The 21,879-nt window shown below is 39.8% G+C and overlaps 2 protein-coding genes across 4 annotated transcripts in view; one reads left to right on the top strand and one right to left on the bottom strand.

The window, feature by feature from the left end:
- cbl (Cbl proto-oncogene, E3 ubiquitin protein ligase) overlaps positions 1 to 18,455 on the bottom strand; it is a 271,172-nt gene extending 252,717 nt beyond the window's left edge. For 2 of the 3 annotated variants that reach the window (XM_043677727.1, XM_043677728.1), the window contains exon 1: positions 18,102 to 18,453. In XM_043677727.1, the coding sequence (XP_043533662.1) occupies positions 18,102 to 18,257 (156 nt within the window). In that variant the 5' untranslated portion in view covers positions 18,258 to 18,453. Of the gene's footprint in view, positions 1 to 18,101 lie in introns of all 3 variants that reach the window. The other variant, XM_043677729.1, reaches the window with a different exon arrangement.
- A 2,692-nt stretch (positions 18,456 to 21,147) lies between these two features.
- The window catches only part of ccdc153 (coiled-coil domain containing 153), a 12,201-nt gene continuing 11,469 nt past the window's right edge, over positions 21,148 to 21,879 (top strand). The window contains exon 1 of the mRNA XM_043677724.1: positions 21,148 to 21,209. The gene's annotated coding sequence lies outside the window, so the exon portion shown is untranslated. The remainder of the gene's footprint in view (positions 21,210 to 21,879) is intronic.

Here is a 21,879-nt window from a genome sequence, read left to right as displayed (position 1 = left end):
TCCCGTTCTCTTCAGTCAAAGCAAAACGCTCAGAGACACAGTATAGTTTTGCCTCCTTTGTCTTTTATTCTGGGCTCTTCAGCGAGAGAGAACGATTGCCCACGTGCACAGAGACATGAGTTCACAGTCTTCTCTGGAACAGCAGTTCATTTCTCAATGAACTATATAGTCATTTTACAGGGAGGAGCATCCAGATAAGGCAACATACATATTAATTGGGTGACTGTTACAATCAATGTGTACCAATAACAGAGACCAAGCCCTTTACTGTTATACAATAAATGTTCTTAACCTTGTTAACTGGACTCATACAACGGATACTTTTCCCCTTGTTAGCTGACCTTGCATACTGAATGCCTCCAATATTGTTAAATGGCTCTACATAATTCAAAGTTTGTGCGAAGATTTGTAGCTCGGGTGCTCGTTGTTGTGGTTCTGTTCGCCGAGCTGGAAGTTTTTGTTGCAAACGTTTCGTCCCCTGGCTAGGCGACATCATCAGTGCTTGGGAACCTCCTGCGAAGCACTTCTTTGATGTTTCCTCCGGTGTTTATAGTGGTCTGTCCCTGCCGCTTCTGGTTGTCAGTTTCAGTGTTCATGTATGCAGATTGTTAGCTGTCTTCCTGTTTGTCCTATATAGTGTTTAGTGCAGTCCTTGCATGGTATTTTGTACACTACATTCGTTTTGCTCATGTTGGATATCGGGTCCTTCGTTCGGCTCTACATAATGACTACTTTTCCACCTTGTTAACCCATTACCCTTGCCTTCAGCACCCCATTGTTAATTGTAAATTCTTATCTGATCTGAGTCATGCACAGCTGAACCCCTTGTTTCATAAAACTCAGAACTTAACTCTTTCCGTACCTGCTTATACCCTGTACAAATTCTCATAGTGATGTCAAATGGAATGTTAGCCTTTATTTCATAAAAATAATGAAGTATAAAAATGAAGTCTTGCTGAAACTGTACAAGGCATTAGTCAAACCACACCTAGAATGCTGTGAACAGTTTTGGGCCTTCTTATCGAAAGAGAGACACATTAGCACTGTAGACAGTCCAAAGCAAGTTCATTAGGTTGATCCCATATATGGAGGAATTATGTTATGAGCAGAGATTGAAAAGGCTGTGCCCATAGAATTTAGAAAGATGAGAGGCAAGATTATTGAAACATGAAGAATTCTTAGAAGGGTGCTTGATAGAGTAGATGCAAAGAGGTTGCTTCCCTTGTCGGAGCTTAGGACCAGACTGCAAAGGGTAAGGGGTCGCCCAAAGATGAGGAGGAATTTCTTCTCTCACAAGTGTAGCAAATTTGTGAAATTCTATACCTCAGAGAGCTGATGACCATTGGTCTTTAATTATATTCAAGGCTGCAACAGACAAATTTTTAATCCAGTAAGGGAATCAAGTATTATGGGGAAAAGCAGGAAATGGAAATTGAGGATTATCTGGTCAGCCATGATCTTACTGAATGGCAAAGCAGACTTAACAGGCCAAATGGCCACCTACTGCTCCTACATTTTACAGTCTAAAATAAGTAACAGATACTTTTGATGTAGTATTGAAAGCCTTTAGCAATTACTTTAATCTCAGATCAAAAAAAATTCAGAGAAAGATTGAAGGGAAGAATCCAATAAACTAAATCATCTATAGATTTCCCTGATTATGAGATTTACACATTCATGGGAAATGCAACTCTGGTTTTTTAAAGTCAGAATTCATAAGAGTCAAGATTGTTGTTGGAATTCCTGATAAATTGGTCAGATCTATTATGATGGCACATTTGTCAAATTTATTAGTTTTATTCATCAAAAGATGATTGTACTCTAGAAAAAGCCATTCAGAAAATGACCGAAGCAGAAGTCCAGAAGCAGCACACAGCAATTTAAAAGGGGAAAGTCAAGCCTAGCTTCGGAGATCAGGAGAATCCATTTAATTTTTAAAGAGGTCCAACAACATACACAACATGTCAGAAGCCAATACAACACCCAATACAGGCACCAAACACCACAAGTCCTTGTCAGCATTGTGAAGCAAAGATCCCTCAGAGAGGCAGATAATGGTCCAGTTACTAAAAGTATACACTTTATTTGACACACAATAGGTCACTTTCAGAAAGTGAGAAGAAATTAGTAAACAGTCACAGAAAAGCAAGAAATCAAACAGCTATCCAGATGAAAAGGTTAAATGAGATGGAACTATCTACAGTGGAAGAAAGCCCAAAACAAGTGTTCCTGCAAGCAAATAAATCAAGACCTAGTTTTTTTGGCGAGAGGATATTTATGCTATTGGCCACCTTATGAATTTTAAGCCAGACGCTTAGGCAAGCATCACTATATTATCAGACAATGAATCATAGTTGCAAAAGAAAGTCTGCAGCCAACAATGCAAATACATGGTCCAGACAGTATAGCACTTAAATTTAAAGATTAAAGCAACTCTCCAACATTAGGGATGCCAAATAGTCAAAACTTATCCATGCTTCACAATCAAGAATTCTCATTTGAGTAAGAATGCCTGTCTTGCTTTCAAAAGGCCAAAAAGTTAATTAGTCAGCTCTTTGAACAGGAATACCCTAAATTATTTAACGGGCGAAGGAAGCTCAATTCTGAGTATAACATCACACTGAGGAGATAAGAATCATGTCACTATACATACAGAAGATTCAGTGTCCTTTGAATTAAGGAATTTGAGATAACCAGAATCAGCATCATTTTCCAGGTAACAAAGCCAATCAAACAGAGCTCAGGCATGGTTACTGGCCTTATACAATTCTGCAGTGAGAGATAGCCACCATATCCTAATTATCCAAACCCAGAGTTTTCACAAAACTCAGCACAAATACTGGATTCTGGGGGTGCCACTCGATGAACAATCAAGATTGTTTATCATATTCAAATTCCATTTAAGGACTTTTTCTTCAACAGATTAACATTTGGAATAATCTCAGCCCAATATTTCAACAGACCAATTTCAAATTTTATAATGTCTTCAAGGTGTCAAATGCTGCATTGATGATATATTAATAAGGGAAAGAGGTCAAAGAGCATGATTATAGAGTACATACAGTCCTTAAGCACTTGAAGAGTTCACTCTTAACCATGAATTCTGGAAAAATAACTTCACTCGAGACTCATTGTCCACTTTGTCAATGGCAGAAGACTAAAACAATTAAGGAGCTTCCCAGACCAAAGTCAATTGATGACCTCCAAAACTTTTTAGCAATGATTCACCAGTTGGCAAAAACTTTACTTCACTTGGCAATTACCACATAACCACTGAGATAACTTAAAGAGATGCAGTAATGTTGGATCCTGCATCAAGAAGATGCTTTCAGAAAATCAAAGACATGTTAACATCCAGAGACGTCCCAGAACACCACAATGTACCCTTCCAACCATTAGAGTAGCTGTAGATGCTACGGCTACAGGCTTAGCAGTGCTCTCCCAGGAGCAATGAGATAAATATCATAAGCGCATCTCTGCATCATGGGCTTAATAAGACAGAGAAATACAATATACTGAAATTGAGGCAGAGGTGCTCTCAGTTCCAACCAACTCAATCAAATATAATAGGAGCAGAAGGGGATCAGGAATGTCTCACTATTAGTCAGCATTGTGTCAAAGGTTGGTCAGGGATACATATTTTGCAGGATTGGATAACCATGTTCATCGTCATGCTATGCAACATCTTAACTTATTTTTTAAGAAATAATTCAAGGCATCAGAAATAAAAAGTCTATGCCCACACATTTCCATCATTTAGGGATAATCCAGGAAAGGTTGTAAGTTTGCTTGCTGAGCTGGTAGGTTTGTTCTCAGATGTTTCGTCACCATGCTAGGTAATATCATCAGTGAGCCTCTGTTGAAGCACTGGTGTTCTGTCCCATTTTCTATTTATGTATCTTGGTCTGGGACTGGGACAACACATCCATCCAAGGACAAGTTAAACAGAGTCAAGCACAGGAATGCCTAGAGGCCTGACATTCAAACCAGAATGCCATCAATAAACACATCGATTTGGACCCTATTTACTCTGAGAAAAAGAACCAGAAATGATATCACCCACCTCAACAGACCAAAACACGTAAATAGAAAGCGGGACAGAACACCAGCACTTCACCGGAGGCTCACTGATGACATTACCTAGTATGGTGACAAAACATCGGAGAAGAAACCTACCAGCTCAGTGAGCAAACTTATCACTTGAACCTCAAACTAAGCTAAAAGTCTTCTCAAAAACTGCATAATCCAGGAAACTACAGATCAGGTTTTCTCACATCGGTGTTGGGAAGCTATTGGAGAGAATTCTTAACGATAGGATTTACATACATTTGGAAAAGCATAGCCTAATTAGGGCTTTGTGTGGAGCAGGTCATGCCTTGCTAACTTGATTGAATTTTTTGAGATGGTGACAAAGGTGACTGATGAGGGTACAACTGTCCAATTTGTCAATGGTAGAACACAAAACCATTAAGAAGTTTCCGACACCAAAGTTAGTTCGTGACGTCCAAAACTTTTTAGCAATAGTACACCAGCTGGCGAAAACTTTGCTTCACTTGGTAATTACCACACAACCACGAGATAACTTCAATGCAGTAATGTTGGATCCTGCATCAAGAAGATGTTTTTCAGAGAATCAAGGACATGTTAACATCCATAGATATCCTGGCTCACCAGAATGGACCCTTCCAGTGGATATTTCTCTCTTCCATTTAAGATAGTTATGTGGCAAAGTTTAAGAACTGCCTTTGCAAGGTCAAGATCAACAGGCTGCAGACTTCTGTCTGATAGCAGTAGATGTGCTGAGAATCTTTGACATGTTTCTTTCCTATGTCAGTTTGATGCATCTCCTGGGCTTCACTATCAATTGCTTAGAATTTCAGTGGTCCTGTACTTTCTTGGGCTGATTAATGACCCAAAGATTGCTTAATGTTTCATGTGGAGTTGCTGGTATTGGACTGGGCTGGACAAGGTCAGAAGTCACACAACAGCAGGTTATAGTCCAACAGGTTTGCTTGAAATCACAAGCTTTCAAAACACTGCCCCTTCATCAGATGAAGTGAGGAGAAGCATACAGACACAGAATTCATAATCAGAGAGATCAAACAAATGATGTGGAGTGTCGACAGACCAAATAGTAAATAGAAGAGAGAAACATTTGGGTCATGGTGGATGCATGAAATGCACCTTTACTGCACTATTATCTTTGTGGTATTTATATGGGGTTCTTCATCTACGAAATATATCGTTCAGCGATTTCTATCACCAAGAAGGACAAGAAAAGAAAATGAATGGAAACATCATCTTTCAGGAGTTTCTCTCCAAGCCACACACCATTTTGGCTTGGAACTATAATCAGCATTCCAACATTGTTGCTTAGTCAAAAATCCTGGAACACCCTCCCTTTCAGCATTGTGGGTGTACTTATACCCCACATACATCAGTGGTTAAAGGTGACAAATTATAATCAGGGTAATTAGAGGTGTCAATAATTACTGACTTAGCCAGTAATGCCCACACCAATAAACAGGCATTTCTTTTTAAGTCTGTAAAAGGGCAATAGTGAATCCAATGCCAGTAACTTTGAGGTCAATCATCAATTATAGCTTAGAAATTCCAGCTTTTAAAAGAAAGGAGCATTACAGACTGAATGTAATTGGCCTTTAATATCTTGTTTCAATGCTGAAGTTGCTATCATTCAGTAAAATGCTAAACAAAACCTCCTGTGTACCTGCTCAAGTAGACACAAAGGTCCCATGCATGAGTCAGTGAGTAGTACATCACTGCTCTTACAGCCAAAAGCAGTTTTATTGTTTAAAGCATTCACTTGTTTGCTTTTTGAGAATATTAACTGCAAATTATTTGTAACATTACAGATATGACATTAACTAAATAGTAATAATTTATAGGCTGTGACACTAAATAAATTCAACTTCTATGCTTCTTAAAGCAAAATTAAGTACATAAAGAATAAGTACAATAGGAAATATAAGCTGTATGTACTCACTGTACAAAGAACTATGAGACTATGATGTGTTAAGTGCCACATACAGAAATCTATTATAAATATTTCAGTTCATTGTGAACAATATAGTACTAAATATCTTCACAAGCAAGACTGATCAAACAACCTATATGTTTGAAAGTAACAACCATATTACAGTTAGTCAGTTTCCTAAAAATATGTTTGTGATCATAACTGCAACTGTAACATTTAATTCATGGTATGACTGTTAGTGAATTTAATTTTAAATGTGTATTTTTATAGCCCATGATTATTTGTGAAGTTGTTCTTTGTGAATTTGCAATTACTTTCTATCCTTAGCAGCTCAGCAAGTGGTACATTTTTTTAAACTCAGTCATGCTATGCGGACATCACAGGCTGGACCAACATTTATTGCCTATCCTGACTTGTTCAAGAAGGAGCTGGTAAGTTACCTACATGAACCACAGCATTCTTTGGGACTGTATACCCACAGTGCTGATAGGGAATGAGTTCCAAGATTTCAGAGGGTATTTAAGAGTCAACCACTGGGTACACATTTGTGATTTCTGTTTACAAACTTCAGATTCAGAACAGTTTGAGCAAAGTATTTCTCATGCATGTTACAAGATAATAAAAATTATCCTCTCGGGTCAATAACAGTCAAATATAAAATTGCAGGCTGTACACACGTACGCAGACAATCGTACAGAGGATTGAAAATATATTAAAGACAAATTCCCAACTTTAATTAACTCAAATTAGAAGAGCCCAAAACCCAGAAGTTAAGAATAGCATCTAACTTGCTTATTGAACTTCCTGCCAACACAATTTACTCATGCATAGCAGAAAACCAATTTCCATGAACAGGCCCATGACTCCCATGAACTGAAAACTAGGTTCTTTTATGCATGATGTGAGTGGGATACTATGTCACATGATTAATAACTCTTCCCGACCACAGTTTCAAGCCAGTGCTATGTGGGCTGTCCACAACATCTCCTGTTCACTTCAGACTGCAGTAAATATCACAGTCTGACCACTATATGGAATGCAAACATAGATCAATTTCTAAGTCAAACAATTAGATAGAAGCAAAAAATACATTAACTTGCACTTATGCAACAGCTTTAACATAATAAAATGTCGAACACTGACACTCAGTCATATAAGGAGGCGATGTTAGTATAAGTAAATAAAAGCTTGGTCATACATGCAGGCTTTGAGAAGCATCTTAAACAGAGAGATTCAGGAGAGAAATATGATCTTAAGTCTCAAGAGGCTGAAGGTATGACCACCAATAGTGGCTCAAATTAGATCAGGGAAGTTGAAGAGGTCAGAATTGGAAAGTGCAAAGTTCTTGGAGAGCTTAAGGATCGATGAATTTACAGAGATAGGATGGGGCAAAGTCATGGAGTGATGCAGGATGAGAAATTTAATAAATGCAATTCTTTCCTAAATGTTGCTGTATCCATACATCTGAGCAGATCATAATTCCATTTACAGTACTCTGCTACAAAATGTCCAGCGTGTAACAACTGCATTTAAATTAGAACTGGGACAAAACATATATGGGTTATTAAATATTCTGGAATACAAAGCTACACTCATAACTTCACGGTAATAATATCATGCTGCCAGGCAACCACCAACATTATTTTTTTTAATTCACTTGTTGGATGTTGGCATCAATAATGGGGCCAGCAGTTATTGCTCACCCCCGTATTTGCCCTGGTGCTGAACTGTCGTCTTGTACTGAAGTCCATATACTGTATGTACACCCACAATACTGCTAGAGAGGAAATTCAAGGATTTTGACCCAATAACACTGAAGGAATGGCACGATATGTCCAACTCAGGATGGTGAGTAGCTTGGAGGGGAACTTGCAGGTGGAGGTTCCATGTATCTACTGCCCTTGTCCTTCTAGATGCAAGTAGTGGGTTTGGAAGGTGATATCTGAGGATCTTTGGTGAACTTCTGCAGTGTATCTTATAGATGGTACACACTGCTGCCATTGTGCGCTCGTGATGGTGGTTTGTGAATGTGGTGCCAATTATATAGCTTCATCCTGGATGGTATCAAGCTTCCTGCATCGTGTTGGAGCAGCACGCAAAGCGGTAGTGAGTTATTGACAACAGGATTCCTAGCCTCTGACCGGTTCTTGTAGTCCCTGTATTTACATGGCTAATCCAGTTCAGTTTCTGATCATTGATAACTCCAAAATATTGATATAAAGGTAACTGTTTTTAATTTAACTTTAGGGATATCTTATTCAAAAAAAGATGCTAAATAAAATTCAGAAGAAATAAAACGAGTTTTTTTTTAAAATCAACGTACATGAGTGTAACTTCAACACATTAAGTTCATTACATCATTCTATTACTGAAACTTCGTCAGGTTATCAGATGGTTGTAATTACACTGGAGGGGATGCAGAAGAGATTCATCAGGAAATTGCCTTGGATACTGCAGTTTAGCTATGAAGAGAGACTGGACAAGCTCAGGTTGTTTTCTTTACAGCAGAAATGGGACATTATTGAAACGTATAAAATTACAAGGGGCAATGACAGGATGCATAGGAAGCAGCTGCGCCCCTTAGTTGCAGGATCAACAACAAGAGGCATACTTTTCAAGTGAAAGGCAGCAGTATGAGATGGGATTCAAGGATTTTTTTTTCACCTAAACAGTGGAGTGAATCTGGAATGCACCGCCTGGGAGGGTAGTTGAAGCAGGAAAACTCTCAGCTTTTAAAATGCACTTAGATGAACACTTAAAAGTATCAAAGCATTCAACGCTATGGACTAATTGCTGGAAAGCGAGACATACATATACTTAATTTTTTTGTCGGTGCAGACTCGACGAATCAAAAAGCTTCTTTTGTCCTACCTGATTCAATTATTATTGTCCTATGATCTGTTAGCTATTCTGACAGTGTTTTGTAGAAAACGTCTCATCTAAGAACTAGCATTGTAAGATGGATATCTTATACATGCACAAGTTAAACAAGAGAAAAATGCAGCTAACTCATTGATTAATAACAATTATAAAATTCTGCCACATTTAAGCTAAAATTTCTTGTTGCCAGCATCATTAACATCTTCGATATGGATGAATTAGCAAGTTTTAGATCCTAAAATGATAAGCAATTGTTAATAAATCAATCATCAGTCATTTTCAGCCACACTGGCTATTGGTCACTGTGACGCACTCACCAGAGTAAGAAGTTGCCAATGCAAGTCCCAATCCAGAGATGGGATCACAACAATGGCCAACTCTCCTGATGCATTGTGAGCTAGCAACCATTCATTCAGAATGGTCACAACTTGTCAATCAAACTGCATCTCTCTTTAAATCACAATGTCTTCATAATACAACAGAGCATGGAGGAAAAATTAGCAAATCTAGTGCTCTGGATTCCTATCTTGTGGAATGTTATGTCAAAGGTCTGCAGATCCAATTCGGCTTGTTGAGTCACACAAAGACCAATGGCAGAAACAAAAACAGCAATTGCTGGAGAAACTAAGCATGTCTGGCAGGGAGAAAGAAGAGTTATCATTTTGAGTCTGGTGAGTCTTCATCAGACCAATCGCAGAGGTTTGGGATCCTGAATAGACATCATCCTTAAATTGACAGGCAGCCACTGAAGATATTAGGGAGCACTGGACTGCCCAGGATATTAACTTTTGAATCAGACATCAAAACGAGACTTTCTCTGTCCTGTGGGGTGAATGTAAAAAACCCTGCACCACAACTTTAAAGATGAATTTAAGGAGAAACCACATAAATAAATGAAGGGAAAAGTAATAGGAATAAGGAGGACAGGAGAATGTTTAGTAGAGCATAAACATTAACAACTTGTCCATGTGTTATATGTACAGCATGTTTACATGGCAGAAGAATTCTCATAGATTTCAGTTTAATAATCAAGAGAAAAATCAGCTGAATCTAAAGAAGTATATTAGATTAAAAAGGGGTCAAATAGACGTACAGGAACAGGTTTGCAACAAATATCAAAAGGAATCCAAGGATCAGATATAGACACCTTTAAAATAAGAGTTAGACTTGCAGTGGCTCTGACAACAAGCTTTTAATTCTCCTCAAGTACAAGGACAAAGGATATTTTTCACACTGGAAAAGTTCCTAAAGTTCAGTACGAAGATCACTGATACTTTAAATTTAATTCTATAAAATATATCAAAAGAATACAAAGCACATTTCAAATTTGCAGATGACAAAGTCTGGAATAGACAGGAATAGATTAATCAACTTAATAGAGCATCACATTTACTCAGTGTTTAACACTGCTGCCTCACCGTCCCAGGGACCCAGGTTCAATTCCAGCTTCTGGTGATTGTGCGGACTTTACACATTCTCCCGGTGTCTCTTGGCTTCTGCCAAGTGTTCTGGCTTCCTACTAAAGTCCAAAGTTGTGTAGATTACCTAGATTGGCCATGCTAAATTGCCCCATAGTATCCAGGAATGTGCAGGCTAGATAGATTAGCCATAGTAAATGTGGGGTTACAGGGATAGAGTGGAGACCTGTCTGGGTGGAATGCTCTTTGCAGGGTCATTACAAACTCGATAGGTCAAATGGCCTCTCTAAGTACTTCAGGGATTCTATGATTCTATAACTTCCAAAGAATACATACAGAGAAACCTGTCAATGTATTTCAACACAGAATAGTGAGGGATGATATTTTTGTGGGAAGAATGAGGAGACACAATACATGCAAAATCTGTACAATCTTTAATGAGTAGAAGAATAGACTTGAGATGCTGGTGCACAAGTCTTGGAAGGCTGCAAAACAGGTCAATAAAGTGGGCAGAATACTAAGCTTTATAAATAGAGCCATAAAATACAAAAGTCCATAGGTTATGCTATATAAAGTACAAAATTTGCCCTAGCAAGAGTACTGTGTACAATTATAGTCAATTGTGAATACTGAGTACAATTAAAACGTGCACAGAAGAGATCTTCTAGAATGCTTCAGGAAATGCAGGTCAGTGAGTAGGGCTTTTTTACTCAGTTGTGAATTTTTGTATTTCTGTATCTCAGAAGGTTGTAGATGCTTTGACATTGAATAGATTTAAAGCTGATATAGACATATTTTTGGTCTCTCAGGAAATCAAAGGATACAATGAGTGGGTGGCAAAGTGAAGTTGAGATCAAAGATCAGCCATGATCATATTTAATTGTGGAGTAAATTCAACGCACTATACAGTCAACTCCCACTTCTTGTGTACTTTTGGGATTGCAATCAAGTAGGTAGATTGAAAAAGCTGAAATATTCTCCTTCGAGCAGTTAAAACCAGCAAAAGATTAAATAGAGGCGTGATAGAATGGTTTAGGGCCTTGCCTGGCAATTTCGTGGAGGTAGGTTCAACTGAGGCATCCAAGAGGCCATTTAATGATTATTTGGATATAAACAATGTGCAGAAATATGGGGAAAAAGGCACTAAAGCAGAGAAGCAGGGCACAATGGGCTAAATGGCCTCTTCCTCTGCTGCATTCAATTCTGTGATTCTCAGACAATTGATCCTTCTTTACTGATTCCAATTTCCAATCTGGTCAGGAATCAGAGGCACAGATTTAGGGTCACTGGCAAAAGAGCCAACATAACTTTTTAATACAGGTGGCTAAGGTTTGGAATGGCAACTTAACAAGAGTAACAGGTATTCAGTATTAGTCTTCAAAGGACAATTATAAAAATATTTGGAGGAGAAAAAAATGCAGGGATATTGGGATTCACTTTCTCATCTTGTGGAACAAAATAGACTGCTCTTCAAAAGATCCAACAGAGACTCAAATGGTCCCCTTCGTACATGTATATAAAGGATTCTATGATGCTTACCCTGGACAATATTTATCCTTTAAAAATCTGAAAAATAGATCATCTGGTCAACATTATACTCTATTGGAACCTTGCTGTGCACAGATTAGCTACTGTGTTTCCCTTATTATAATGGTGATTACACCTCAAAATAAGGACCTAATTATCTGTAAAGCTCTATGGATCAGCCTGCAGTTGTGAAAGATTCATGTTTTTCTTTTAATATCTGCCTTTTCCCAGTGAGGGAGAGTAAACTATTGAGCCTTCAGTCTGCTTTGTCATTCAAGAGATCATTCCTGATCCGATTGTAACCTCATAACTCAATCCTACTGAGTGACAGTCACTCCTAGTTAGATCCCTCCACAAGAGTAAACATTCTCTCCACATCTACCTTGTCTAGACCCCTCAGGATCTTATGTTTTAATCAAGTCACCCCTTACTTTAAACTCCTGCAGATGTAAGCCAAACCTGTCCAAATTTTCCCCATAAGACAACCCTCTCATTCAAAGTTTGTGAGAAGATTTGTAGCTCGGGTGCTCGTTTTTGTGGTTCTGTTCGCCGAGCTGGGAACTTGTGTTGCAGACGTTTCGCCCCCTGTCTAGGTGACGTCCTCAGTGCTTGGGCACCCCCTGTGAAGCGCTTCTGTGATGTTTCCTCCGGCATTTATAGTGGTGTCACTATAAATGCCGGAGGAAACATCACAGAAGCGCTTCACAGGAGGCTCACAAGCACTGAGGCTGTCACCTAGACAGGGGACGAAACGTCTGCAACACAAATTCCCAGCTCGGTGAACAGAACCACAATAACCCTCTCATTTCAGCAATTAGTCTGATAAATCTTTTTGGAACTGACTCCAATGCCCCCCATCTTCATCTACCTATTGCATTCCTAGTTATCTTGCCGCCAACCCCCCCCCCCCCCCCACTTATCTCTCAGCCCTCTTGGTACCCCCCACCAACATTTCTGATAAAGAGTTCATGCTCGAAACGTTGACTCTCCTGCTCCTCAAATGCTGCCTCAGCTGTGCTTTTCCAGCACCACACTTTTTGACTCTGACCTCCAGTAACCACAGACTTCACTTTCTCCTAATCTTCTGCATACGCCAATATGCTACCCCTACACCATAAGCTTTTATTTTCCACTATAACCTTTGACACGTCACTTTATCAAAAGCATTCTGAAAATCTAAGTGCAGTAAATCCATCAGTTTCCAACTATCCAAAACAGCTCAAAGTCTGAGGAACTGGTCAAATATGATTTCCTTCTGGATTTCCTTTTCACAAAACCAAGTTAGCTCTCCACAATTACCTTAAACTACCAATCCAAATGCCTACTGGAATGTCTTTAACAATAGCTTCTAACACTTAACCTGTGTCATTAAGCTAACTGTCCTGTAGTTTCCTGTTTTTGTGTCCCTCTCTTTTTGAATAAAGGATTCATATTTGCTATCTTCCAATCTTATAGGACTGTCCCAGAATCAGGTGGATTTTAGAAAATGAAAACCAAGCATCAACAATCTAACGAGCCACTTGTTTTAAACCTCAAGGATGAAGTTCTTCAAGAACCTGGCATAAATCAGCTGACAGCTTCACCAATTTACTCATTACCATTTCTCTGGTCACTGATTTTTTTTTGCCAAGTTCCTCCCTCTTTTCCATTTCCTGATTTCCCATTGTTTCTAGAATATTATTTATATCCCCTACAGTGAAGATTTATGCAAAATACATGTTTAATTCATCTGACATCTGTACATCTTCTATTCTATACCTGCTTTTACTTTTAGTTTGATATTATCTTCAACATTTCTAATTAACCATAAATGGTGAGTCCATACCTTGGAATTTTTCTCACTTGTTAGAATGTTATCTGTTCAGTATATTCTGAAGTATCCCCTTAAATATGTGCAACTGCATCTCTATTGACCCAATTTGCTAATTCATTTTACCTAGCTCTGTCTTTGTGCCCTCGCAATTGTTCTTTTTTAAAATATTCTTGCTCTCCCTCAAACTGAAAGTAAAATTCAGCCATAATATGGTCACTGCTACTGAAGAACGCCTTCACTATGAAGTTATCAATTCTATCTTATTGGCACAATACCAGATGTAGTACAGCATGCTAGAAACGGAGAAACTGCTGGAGAAACTCATCAGGCCAAGTAGCATCCATTGAGAGAAAACAGAGCCAATGTTTCAAGTCAAGTGACCCTTCTGAATGCTGCCAGGCTTGCTGAGATTCTCCAGCAATTTCTGTTATTCTTTCAGATTTCCAGCATCCTCCATTCTTTGTTTTATTCCAGTACAGCCTGCTCTCTGGTCAGTTCAAAAAATGCTGTCCTAAGAAACTATCCCAAAAACATATGAATTGCTCATGCAGTTAAAATCTCCCATGATCTCACCATGTCTTTCCCCTTGGAATTAATCACCTCGTTAATTCTTCCTTTATGCTCAACCCACCGGTGATTACTGTTTGGAGCCTGTGTTCCACCTCCAACAAGTGACTTCTTGCCGACATCATGACAAATTTCTACCCAAACTGCTTCCACATCTTGGTGTCCTGAACTTAGTTAATTATGATTTTTGGCATAAAAGAGTGACCTAACACAGGCAGTCCTCCATCTCTTTCTCTTGCTGCCATTCTTAAATATCATGTGTCCTTCAAGATTCAAGTCCCAATCCATGTCATCCTGCAGCAATGGCTCCATAATGCCTACTAAATTTTACTTATTCATTTCTATTTGTGCTCTAAGTTTGTCTATTTATTTAGAATACCATGTACATTCAAATACAAAGTCTTTTAGTTTTATTCTTTTTCTCTCTTTTGTAAATTCTGATCTGATCGGTTTGTTGATTCAGTTTCAGACTCTCAACTCCTTGCCACAGGGTTTATTATTTGCTGTATTAATACTTCTCTCTCACTTTGGCCTTTACTTTATTGTTTGATTTACCACATCTTCTCAAATTTGATCCCTTATCTTCAATACATCACTCATAAAAATATTATGTGTGAGTTTACAGAACTATAGTCGGCAGTTTATTCAATGAGGTAAAACACTGCACTATAGTCCAGTTCTATTCTTCCGAGATGTCAACGCAAGCACATTTTCCAACATGAATTAGTGTATACTTATCACAGCAGACTGATTTGACTCCCTCTCTGCGGGCCAGAAAGGTTGATTGCAATGTCCTAACTACTGCTTGGGCTGAAATTTACAAATTCAGTATACTAAGGCTTGAACATAATCTTGCTGATCGATGTGGCTCAGCATCACACCTGATAATAAATGATCCATTCTCTTTTTTGATATTGTATAATTTGATAGAGTTTTTTTTAATGTTTATATTTTGTTTGCAAAAGGGAAACTTTTACATGCCATTATTTCCACCATTCTCTGAGAATTTAGCAAAGTTTTAGATGTTCAATTGATTAAATTAAAATCATACAGTTCATTTGTTACTAATGAAGTCTTCAAGTTAGATAGTTTTCTCTCAGTTACAGCTGAGTCTCAAGGCTGAATCAACTATAGATAGATTGGGATGCAAACCAAATACTGAGATCAACTATCATGGTCAATCTTTTCAATAACTTCTGCTTTTGTAAGTTACTAAATTTTAATTCCTGGCATTTGAAGCTGTGTGCATTATGGAGCAGTTTATAAAAAGTTAACAAAGCCCTCCACAAGACAAAACCTAAAGTTGCTCCAGACATGTCTAGAAGCTGTTAGTGAAATATTAAATGCCTAAGTAGTGAGGTAACTGGACTAAATAATATCCATAAATAACATTTACTCTTCCTCCATCTTACCACACAGTAGCTGCATCTATACACAAAAAGTAAGACTGATTAAAAACCTGTTAAGCACTACACAGACATTATACTTACTTTCAAACAAATCAAGATATACAAACTGTTTGACAATAAATATGACCTCACTGCAACTTAATGAGACTTGGTAGTTAGGCATACCAAATGTGGATATCTCCAACACTAGCTTAAAACCTTATTGCATCATACAGATATCCACAGTTCTGAGCAAAACAGAAGTCTAACAATTATTTAAGTGCCTAAACAATAGTGGATTTTTAATAAAGGCAGTTGGAATGCATACTGCAATGACACTTTGATCTTTGGAATTTATCTACCAACGCAGAATGATGACATTTATAACATAGGTTGTGGACATAGATACCACTATTACGCGTGGGAACACCTCCCACCTTGTACATGGCACGTACTCATGTGACTCAGCCAACATTGTCTATCTTATACGTTGCAGGCAGGGATGCCCGGAGGCATGGTACATTGGGGAAACCGAGCAAAGGCTACGACAACGGATGAATGGGCACCGCACAACAATCAACAGATAGGAGGGTTCCCTCCCAGTTGGGGAACACTTCAGTGGTCCAGGACATTCAGCCTCGGACCTTCGGGTGACCATCCTCCAAGGTGGACTTTGGGTGCACACACAGACATCCACACACCACCTACAGACACACACACACTCACACATGCACCCCCTCACAGACTGAAGACACTCTGCACTCACTACACACACACACTTTCTCACACTCTCAACCCCCACCCTGACAGACACACACACACACACAGACAAAGACCCACATGCACACATATATATTGTGTGGTGAATTTGTACTTGCAGAGTTACATTGCACTTTGCTCAAAAACTGCATACATTCATGTAGAACTCTGAGCTTTAAAACTGCATGAATTTATGTAAAACTCTGTTAGCTCACTTTTTAGATTAGAATCAATCTAAACATCAGGTCATAGACAGAGAACACAGGGGGCTAACACCTTCAACATATTGTCTAGCTATCACCATTGTTAACAGCTAACCCGAGAATGCAACTTAAAAAAAGGTTTTGTGATTTACACATGAAAGAAGTGAAACTATCACTGTATTCTAACAGATGAAAGCCTTAACAGACAATCAATTTTTCAATGTATAATTTCAGTTACAACACACTGCAAATTTTTGCTATAAATTCTGTGTTACAATCGAGCCCTCCACAATCACCTGATAAAGGAGCGTCGCTCCGAATGCTAGTGTGCTTCCAATTAAACCTGTTGGACTATAACCTGGTGTTGTGTGATTTTTGACATTTATAAACACACAGAGTGAGTGCACTGCAAGGATAAAAATATTAGAAATCAAAACTAAAAATGCAAGAAATCCTCAGCAAGTAAGACAGCCATCTGTAAAGAGGGTTGAGAGTGTGGTGCTAGAAAAGCAAAGCCGGTCAGGCAGCATCCGAGAAGCAAAAGAATCGACATTTCAGGCATAAGCCCTCTTGATCTGTCCATCTTCCCTCCCTCCTATCCGCTGCATCCTCCTCTCCGACCTATCACCTTCATCCACCGATCGCACTCTCAGCTACTTTACCCCCAGCCCTCTCCCCTCCACCCTGGCCCACAGGCCTCATTCCTGATGAAGTGTCTCAAACGTTGATTCTCCTGTTCCCCAGATGCTGCCTGACCTGCTGTGCTTCCCCAGCAACACACCTTCCACTTTGACCTCCTGTACCTGCAGTCCTCACTTTCTCCCATCTGTAAAGAGGGGTCGGTTCTTTTTGTTTTGTAATTTTTCTCCCATTTTTCTCTAGCGTTTTGTTTGTAGTAACATTGATGCAATTGAGAAACAGTGCAGCACTAATGTTTGTTTAGCAAACTTTGCAGGCAAAGACTTAGCATAATAGCACAAGTAACAGATCAATCCTAAATTAATCCTAATGCTACTATCTCCGTTTCACAGTGGTATTCATTTTTAGTGACTTCGGACCTCCTTCAGATATTGGTCTCGATTTGTTGTGATATTAATACATCTGTGTCAACTGTAAACTGTGTGCAGAAACACTAAACCTGCACAATGCAGGAAAACGATATGAGGAACGTCACTGCAATGTAACCTACAGCTTGTCCATCAGTTTCCTTCTTTCTACGGGTTTTCTCTCGCCTGTGCCAATAATCTCCACCAGTGACAATGTCACCTCCGGGAAATACTGTCCACTGGGTGAACATTAATTGGGAGTATAAGCAGATGCAGTTTATTTATGAGGGAGGGAGGGATCCTGCCAGAGTTCTCCCCGAGAAGACAATGACTTTGGGGCATGGATCTGAGCGAGGGGAGGGAGAGAGAGAGAGACTGTCCCTCAGCTCCAGCTACACACACTGCCCTGCGATGGGCAATGTCCGACTGCCCCCTACCCACTGGGTTTCGGCCGGATCCAGAGACTATCCCCCTCCACACACCCCCGGGACGGCTTGCCCCGTACCTTGTCCATCAGCTTCCAACATTTCTCCACCGCCCTCTTGTCCACGATTCCTGCCGGCTGGTGTTGGTGAGGGTGAGGTTGGAAGGCATCCTTCACCAGCCCGATGAAGCCTCCCGCTTTCCTCAGGTTACTGCCCCGGGCCGCCGCCGCCGCCATCGACAACCAGCAGAGCCTTCCGAATAAAAACCTGCCTCCGGGCTACACTTCCTGACAACAGACGGTCCGTCAGCGGATTCGAGGGCGACTTTACCTCAGCAAACTCTCCACTCACATCGTTTTAGTCTTTAAACCCAGTGTCGCCGCGAAACTCGCCTCCGGTTTTTTTTTCCCCCCCCCTCTCTCGCCTTTCCGCTGACCCCGCCCTCGGCCCGCGACTGCCGGGGTCAGAGTTCAACCCCAGCCCCGGGAGGTGGGCCGCGCAGAGACAAGTGGAGGCCCGGCGCTACGCACGCGCACAAAGTCAGCCTGGCCCCGAGCTGCTCCGCTTGGCAGGGCGCCATCTTTGATACTGGTGAGACCAGCGCTGATTTTGGCTGATCCTAGATTGATGGTGTGAAACAATTTTCCTCTTGTCTTTCTTTCGGCAAATGTCACGTGGCCAACCGGACGATTCCAATATTTTCTGCTTATTATTTCACAAGAAATTCGATTAGGACCAGGCTAATCTATATCTTAAAGAAAAACAGAAATTGCTGGAGAAATCCAGCAGGTCTGGCAGCGTCTGTGGAGATAAAGAATTAACATTCTGAAGAAGGGTCGTTAGGCTCGAAACGTTAATTCTGTTTTCTCTCCGCTGACGTTTCTTCTCGAGCATTTTCTGTTTTTGCATGTTTCAGACCTCCAGCATCTGCAGATTTTTATTGAGAGTGTGGTGCTGGAAAAACACAGCAGGTCAGGCAGCATCTGAGGAGCAGGTGAATCAACATTTCTGATGAGGGTTTATGGCCGAAACGTCTATTCTCCTGCTCCTCAGATGCTGCCTGACCTGCTGTGCTTTTCCAGCACCATACTCTCGACTCTGACCTACAGTCCTCACTTTCTCCTAGTTTTTTTATTGATTCGTATCTTAACTCAATTTGTCCACCTCATTGGTTCTCCAGCTCAATGTGTTTATTTAACAACGATAACCTTAATTAAAAGCATTGGTTAAATATAAGCCTTATTCATATTGTTGAATAAATTTCATTAAACCAATAAGTGTCATTTCCAATGATTAAAAAGATATCAGAAGAGTTTTTAGTGAATTCTTGACAAAATCTTATGTTCTCACTCATAATGGAAACTGTTTATGTAACATATCACACGATAATTTCTCTTTTCTGCCGGAAGTGGTGCTCCATTGCTTCAGCTTTTCGCCTTCCAGTTTTTGTTAACAACTGCAGCATCCTGGTATCAGACCGTCCTGGTTGTTATTTAATTGATCGTCTCATTAAAAGTACAAGGTCACCAATTTCTCCCTCATGTAGAAGATTGCTATTAGACACAAATACTGAAGACAAAACTGGATCCAGAACAAGTGTGCTCATTGCTGCTATCTCCACCTAGCTCAAAGCTTGCTGTGAGAAAAATAACTGCAGAGCTCTGACCAAAATTTCAACATCAAATCTTTTCAACATTCAACTAACTGGATACGCAAATTCAAAGATTTTTTAAAAACAAATTCTAGTTGCACCTCCAAACATATGGATTATTCCAAGGCATCTGCATCGACCAAGAATGACATAATCTATGTTCTGAGAATGGTCCCATTGCATGTGTCAGTTAATCACCACTTCCTCATGTATTTGGACTTCTCGCCCGTTCTTCTCAAAGTTGTTGGTGCCCCCTATAGAAACAGAAAGACTGCACATTCCATTCTCTCTGTACTGGTTTATCCAATTTCATCCTACTTTCAAACACTCTATCCTGGATCTAGTCTTGTAGGTTGCTCCTGCATCTCAAGTGGGTATCAACTATTTTTGAAATCGTGATGTGGCAAGAGGGTGGGGATGAAAAGGAATTCTATCACTTTTTCAGTTCCAACTCCGCCACTCTTCTGAGCGAAATAAATACCAACTTTCCTACACTCCTCCCGTCAATCACTGTTATCTAGAATTCATCTCTCTCTACTAACAGATATAAGTCCTTTGTAGCCACTCTAAAAAGCCCCTCATAATTATGTTAGACAGAGGCTTGTCCACCTCTTTGCTATTGGCGAAGTATTTTAACCCCAATGAAAGTTGGGGCGTCGTTGAGGCACGGTTAGCACTGCCGTCTCACGGCACCGGGTCCAATTCCAGCATTGGCTACCTGTGTGGAGTTTGCACGTTCCCATGTCTGCGTGGATTTCCTCCCATACCTAAAGGCAGGCACGTTAGGTGGGTTAGCTTTACTTAACCGGCCAGAATGTTCAGGATTAGCCATGGTAAATACGGGTATAGGCTAGCATGCTCTTTGGAGAATGGGTGCAGATGGGCCAAATGGCTTTTTTTCCTGCACTGTCGAGATTCAGTGAAAAATTTCTGTTTCTTTCTCCACAGGTGCTGCTCAACCTGCTCAGTTTTTCTTCCACTTACTGTTTTTATTTCATATTTCCAGCAGCGGCAAATCAGTATTTTGCTTCAATTACAAACCCATTCCCCTCTTCCAGCATCTTAGGGGGGAAACAACAGTAAAAAAAGGTAGAAATCTGTGCAGAACCTATACAAAATTAATGATTGAAAATATTTTGATATTAAAGTGACACACGTGCATGAAACTCATTTGCATTGTCATAACAGTATTTTCTAAATAAGGCAGAACAGCGAGGATCTCGGTGGGGAAGGCTCGATTCCTTTATTCAATGATTTATGATGAATGCCTGGAAATGGAACTCCATCTGCCTGTCTCAAAGATGGTGCCGCCCTATGACCCAGGCTTTTCCGTCTCCAGGCAACCTGCATCGGCGCTGCCTAGCAACGTCAAACATTGACCTCGACGTCCCACCTCTGCACTGCAGTTATTGGTTCGTTGCTGTGTATGACGTCATCTTGCAATCTCTCATTGGTGCATAAACATGTCGATCAGGCCTCATCCGGTTTCTGTCGGAGCGTCCAGCAGAAGCTGCAGACAAGCGATTCAACAAACTGTGTAAATATGTTTTCTTATAATTGCAAATAGATCTACATTGTTCCTAAATTAATTTTGCATCTACAATTGTTTCTGTTGATTTTGACAACATTTAATAAATTACGTTTTCTATTCAGTCTTTAATTTGTAGATTTCTTCCCATATCGGAATTGCTTGCACTTAAAATATTTCAATCTTTTATATTTTAATTTAGTTATCTCTGCTGTTTTGTTATTTTATTGTGCAACTGTGTGGATTTTGAGTCAGCTCTTTGTTCCTTTTTTAACTTCTATTTCTCTCAATGTATTTATTTTGCTGCTTCCTTAAAAAAGACTTCCCAAAAAGTGTCTTGAGAATGAACGTCCCTAATTCTCTCATCCCCTTTCCCTGGGATATTCCAGAAAGACTTTCAGTAAAGGTCACTCATAGTTATTTAATGAACATAGAACATAGAACATTACAGCGCAGTACAGGCCCCTCGGCCCTCGATGTTGCGCCGACCTGTCATACCAATCTGAAGCCCATCTAACCTACATTATTCCATGTACATCCATATGCTTGTCTAATGATGACTTAAGTGTACTTAAAGTTGGCAAATCTACTACTGTTGCAGGCAAAGCATTCCATACCCTTACTACTCTCTGAGTAAAGAAACTACCTCTGACATCTGTCCTATATCTATCACCCCTCA

Source organism: Chiloscyllium plagiosum, chromosome 36, assembly GCF_004010195.1.
Source record: "Chiloscyllium plagiosum isolate BGI_BamShark_2017 chromosome 36, ASM401019v2, whole genome shotgun sequence".
Taxonomy (NCBI): Eukaryota; Metazoa; Chordata; class Chondrichthyes; order Orectolobiformes; family Hemiscylliidae; genus Chiloscyllium; species Chiloscyllium plagiosum.
Note: the sequence above shows the minus strand (reverse complement) of the source record. Positions and strands in the feature narration are given on the sequence as shown.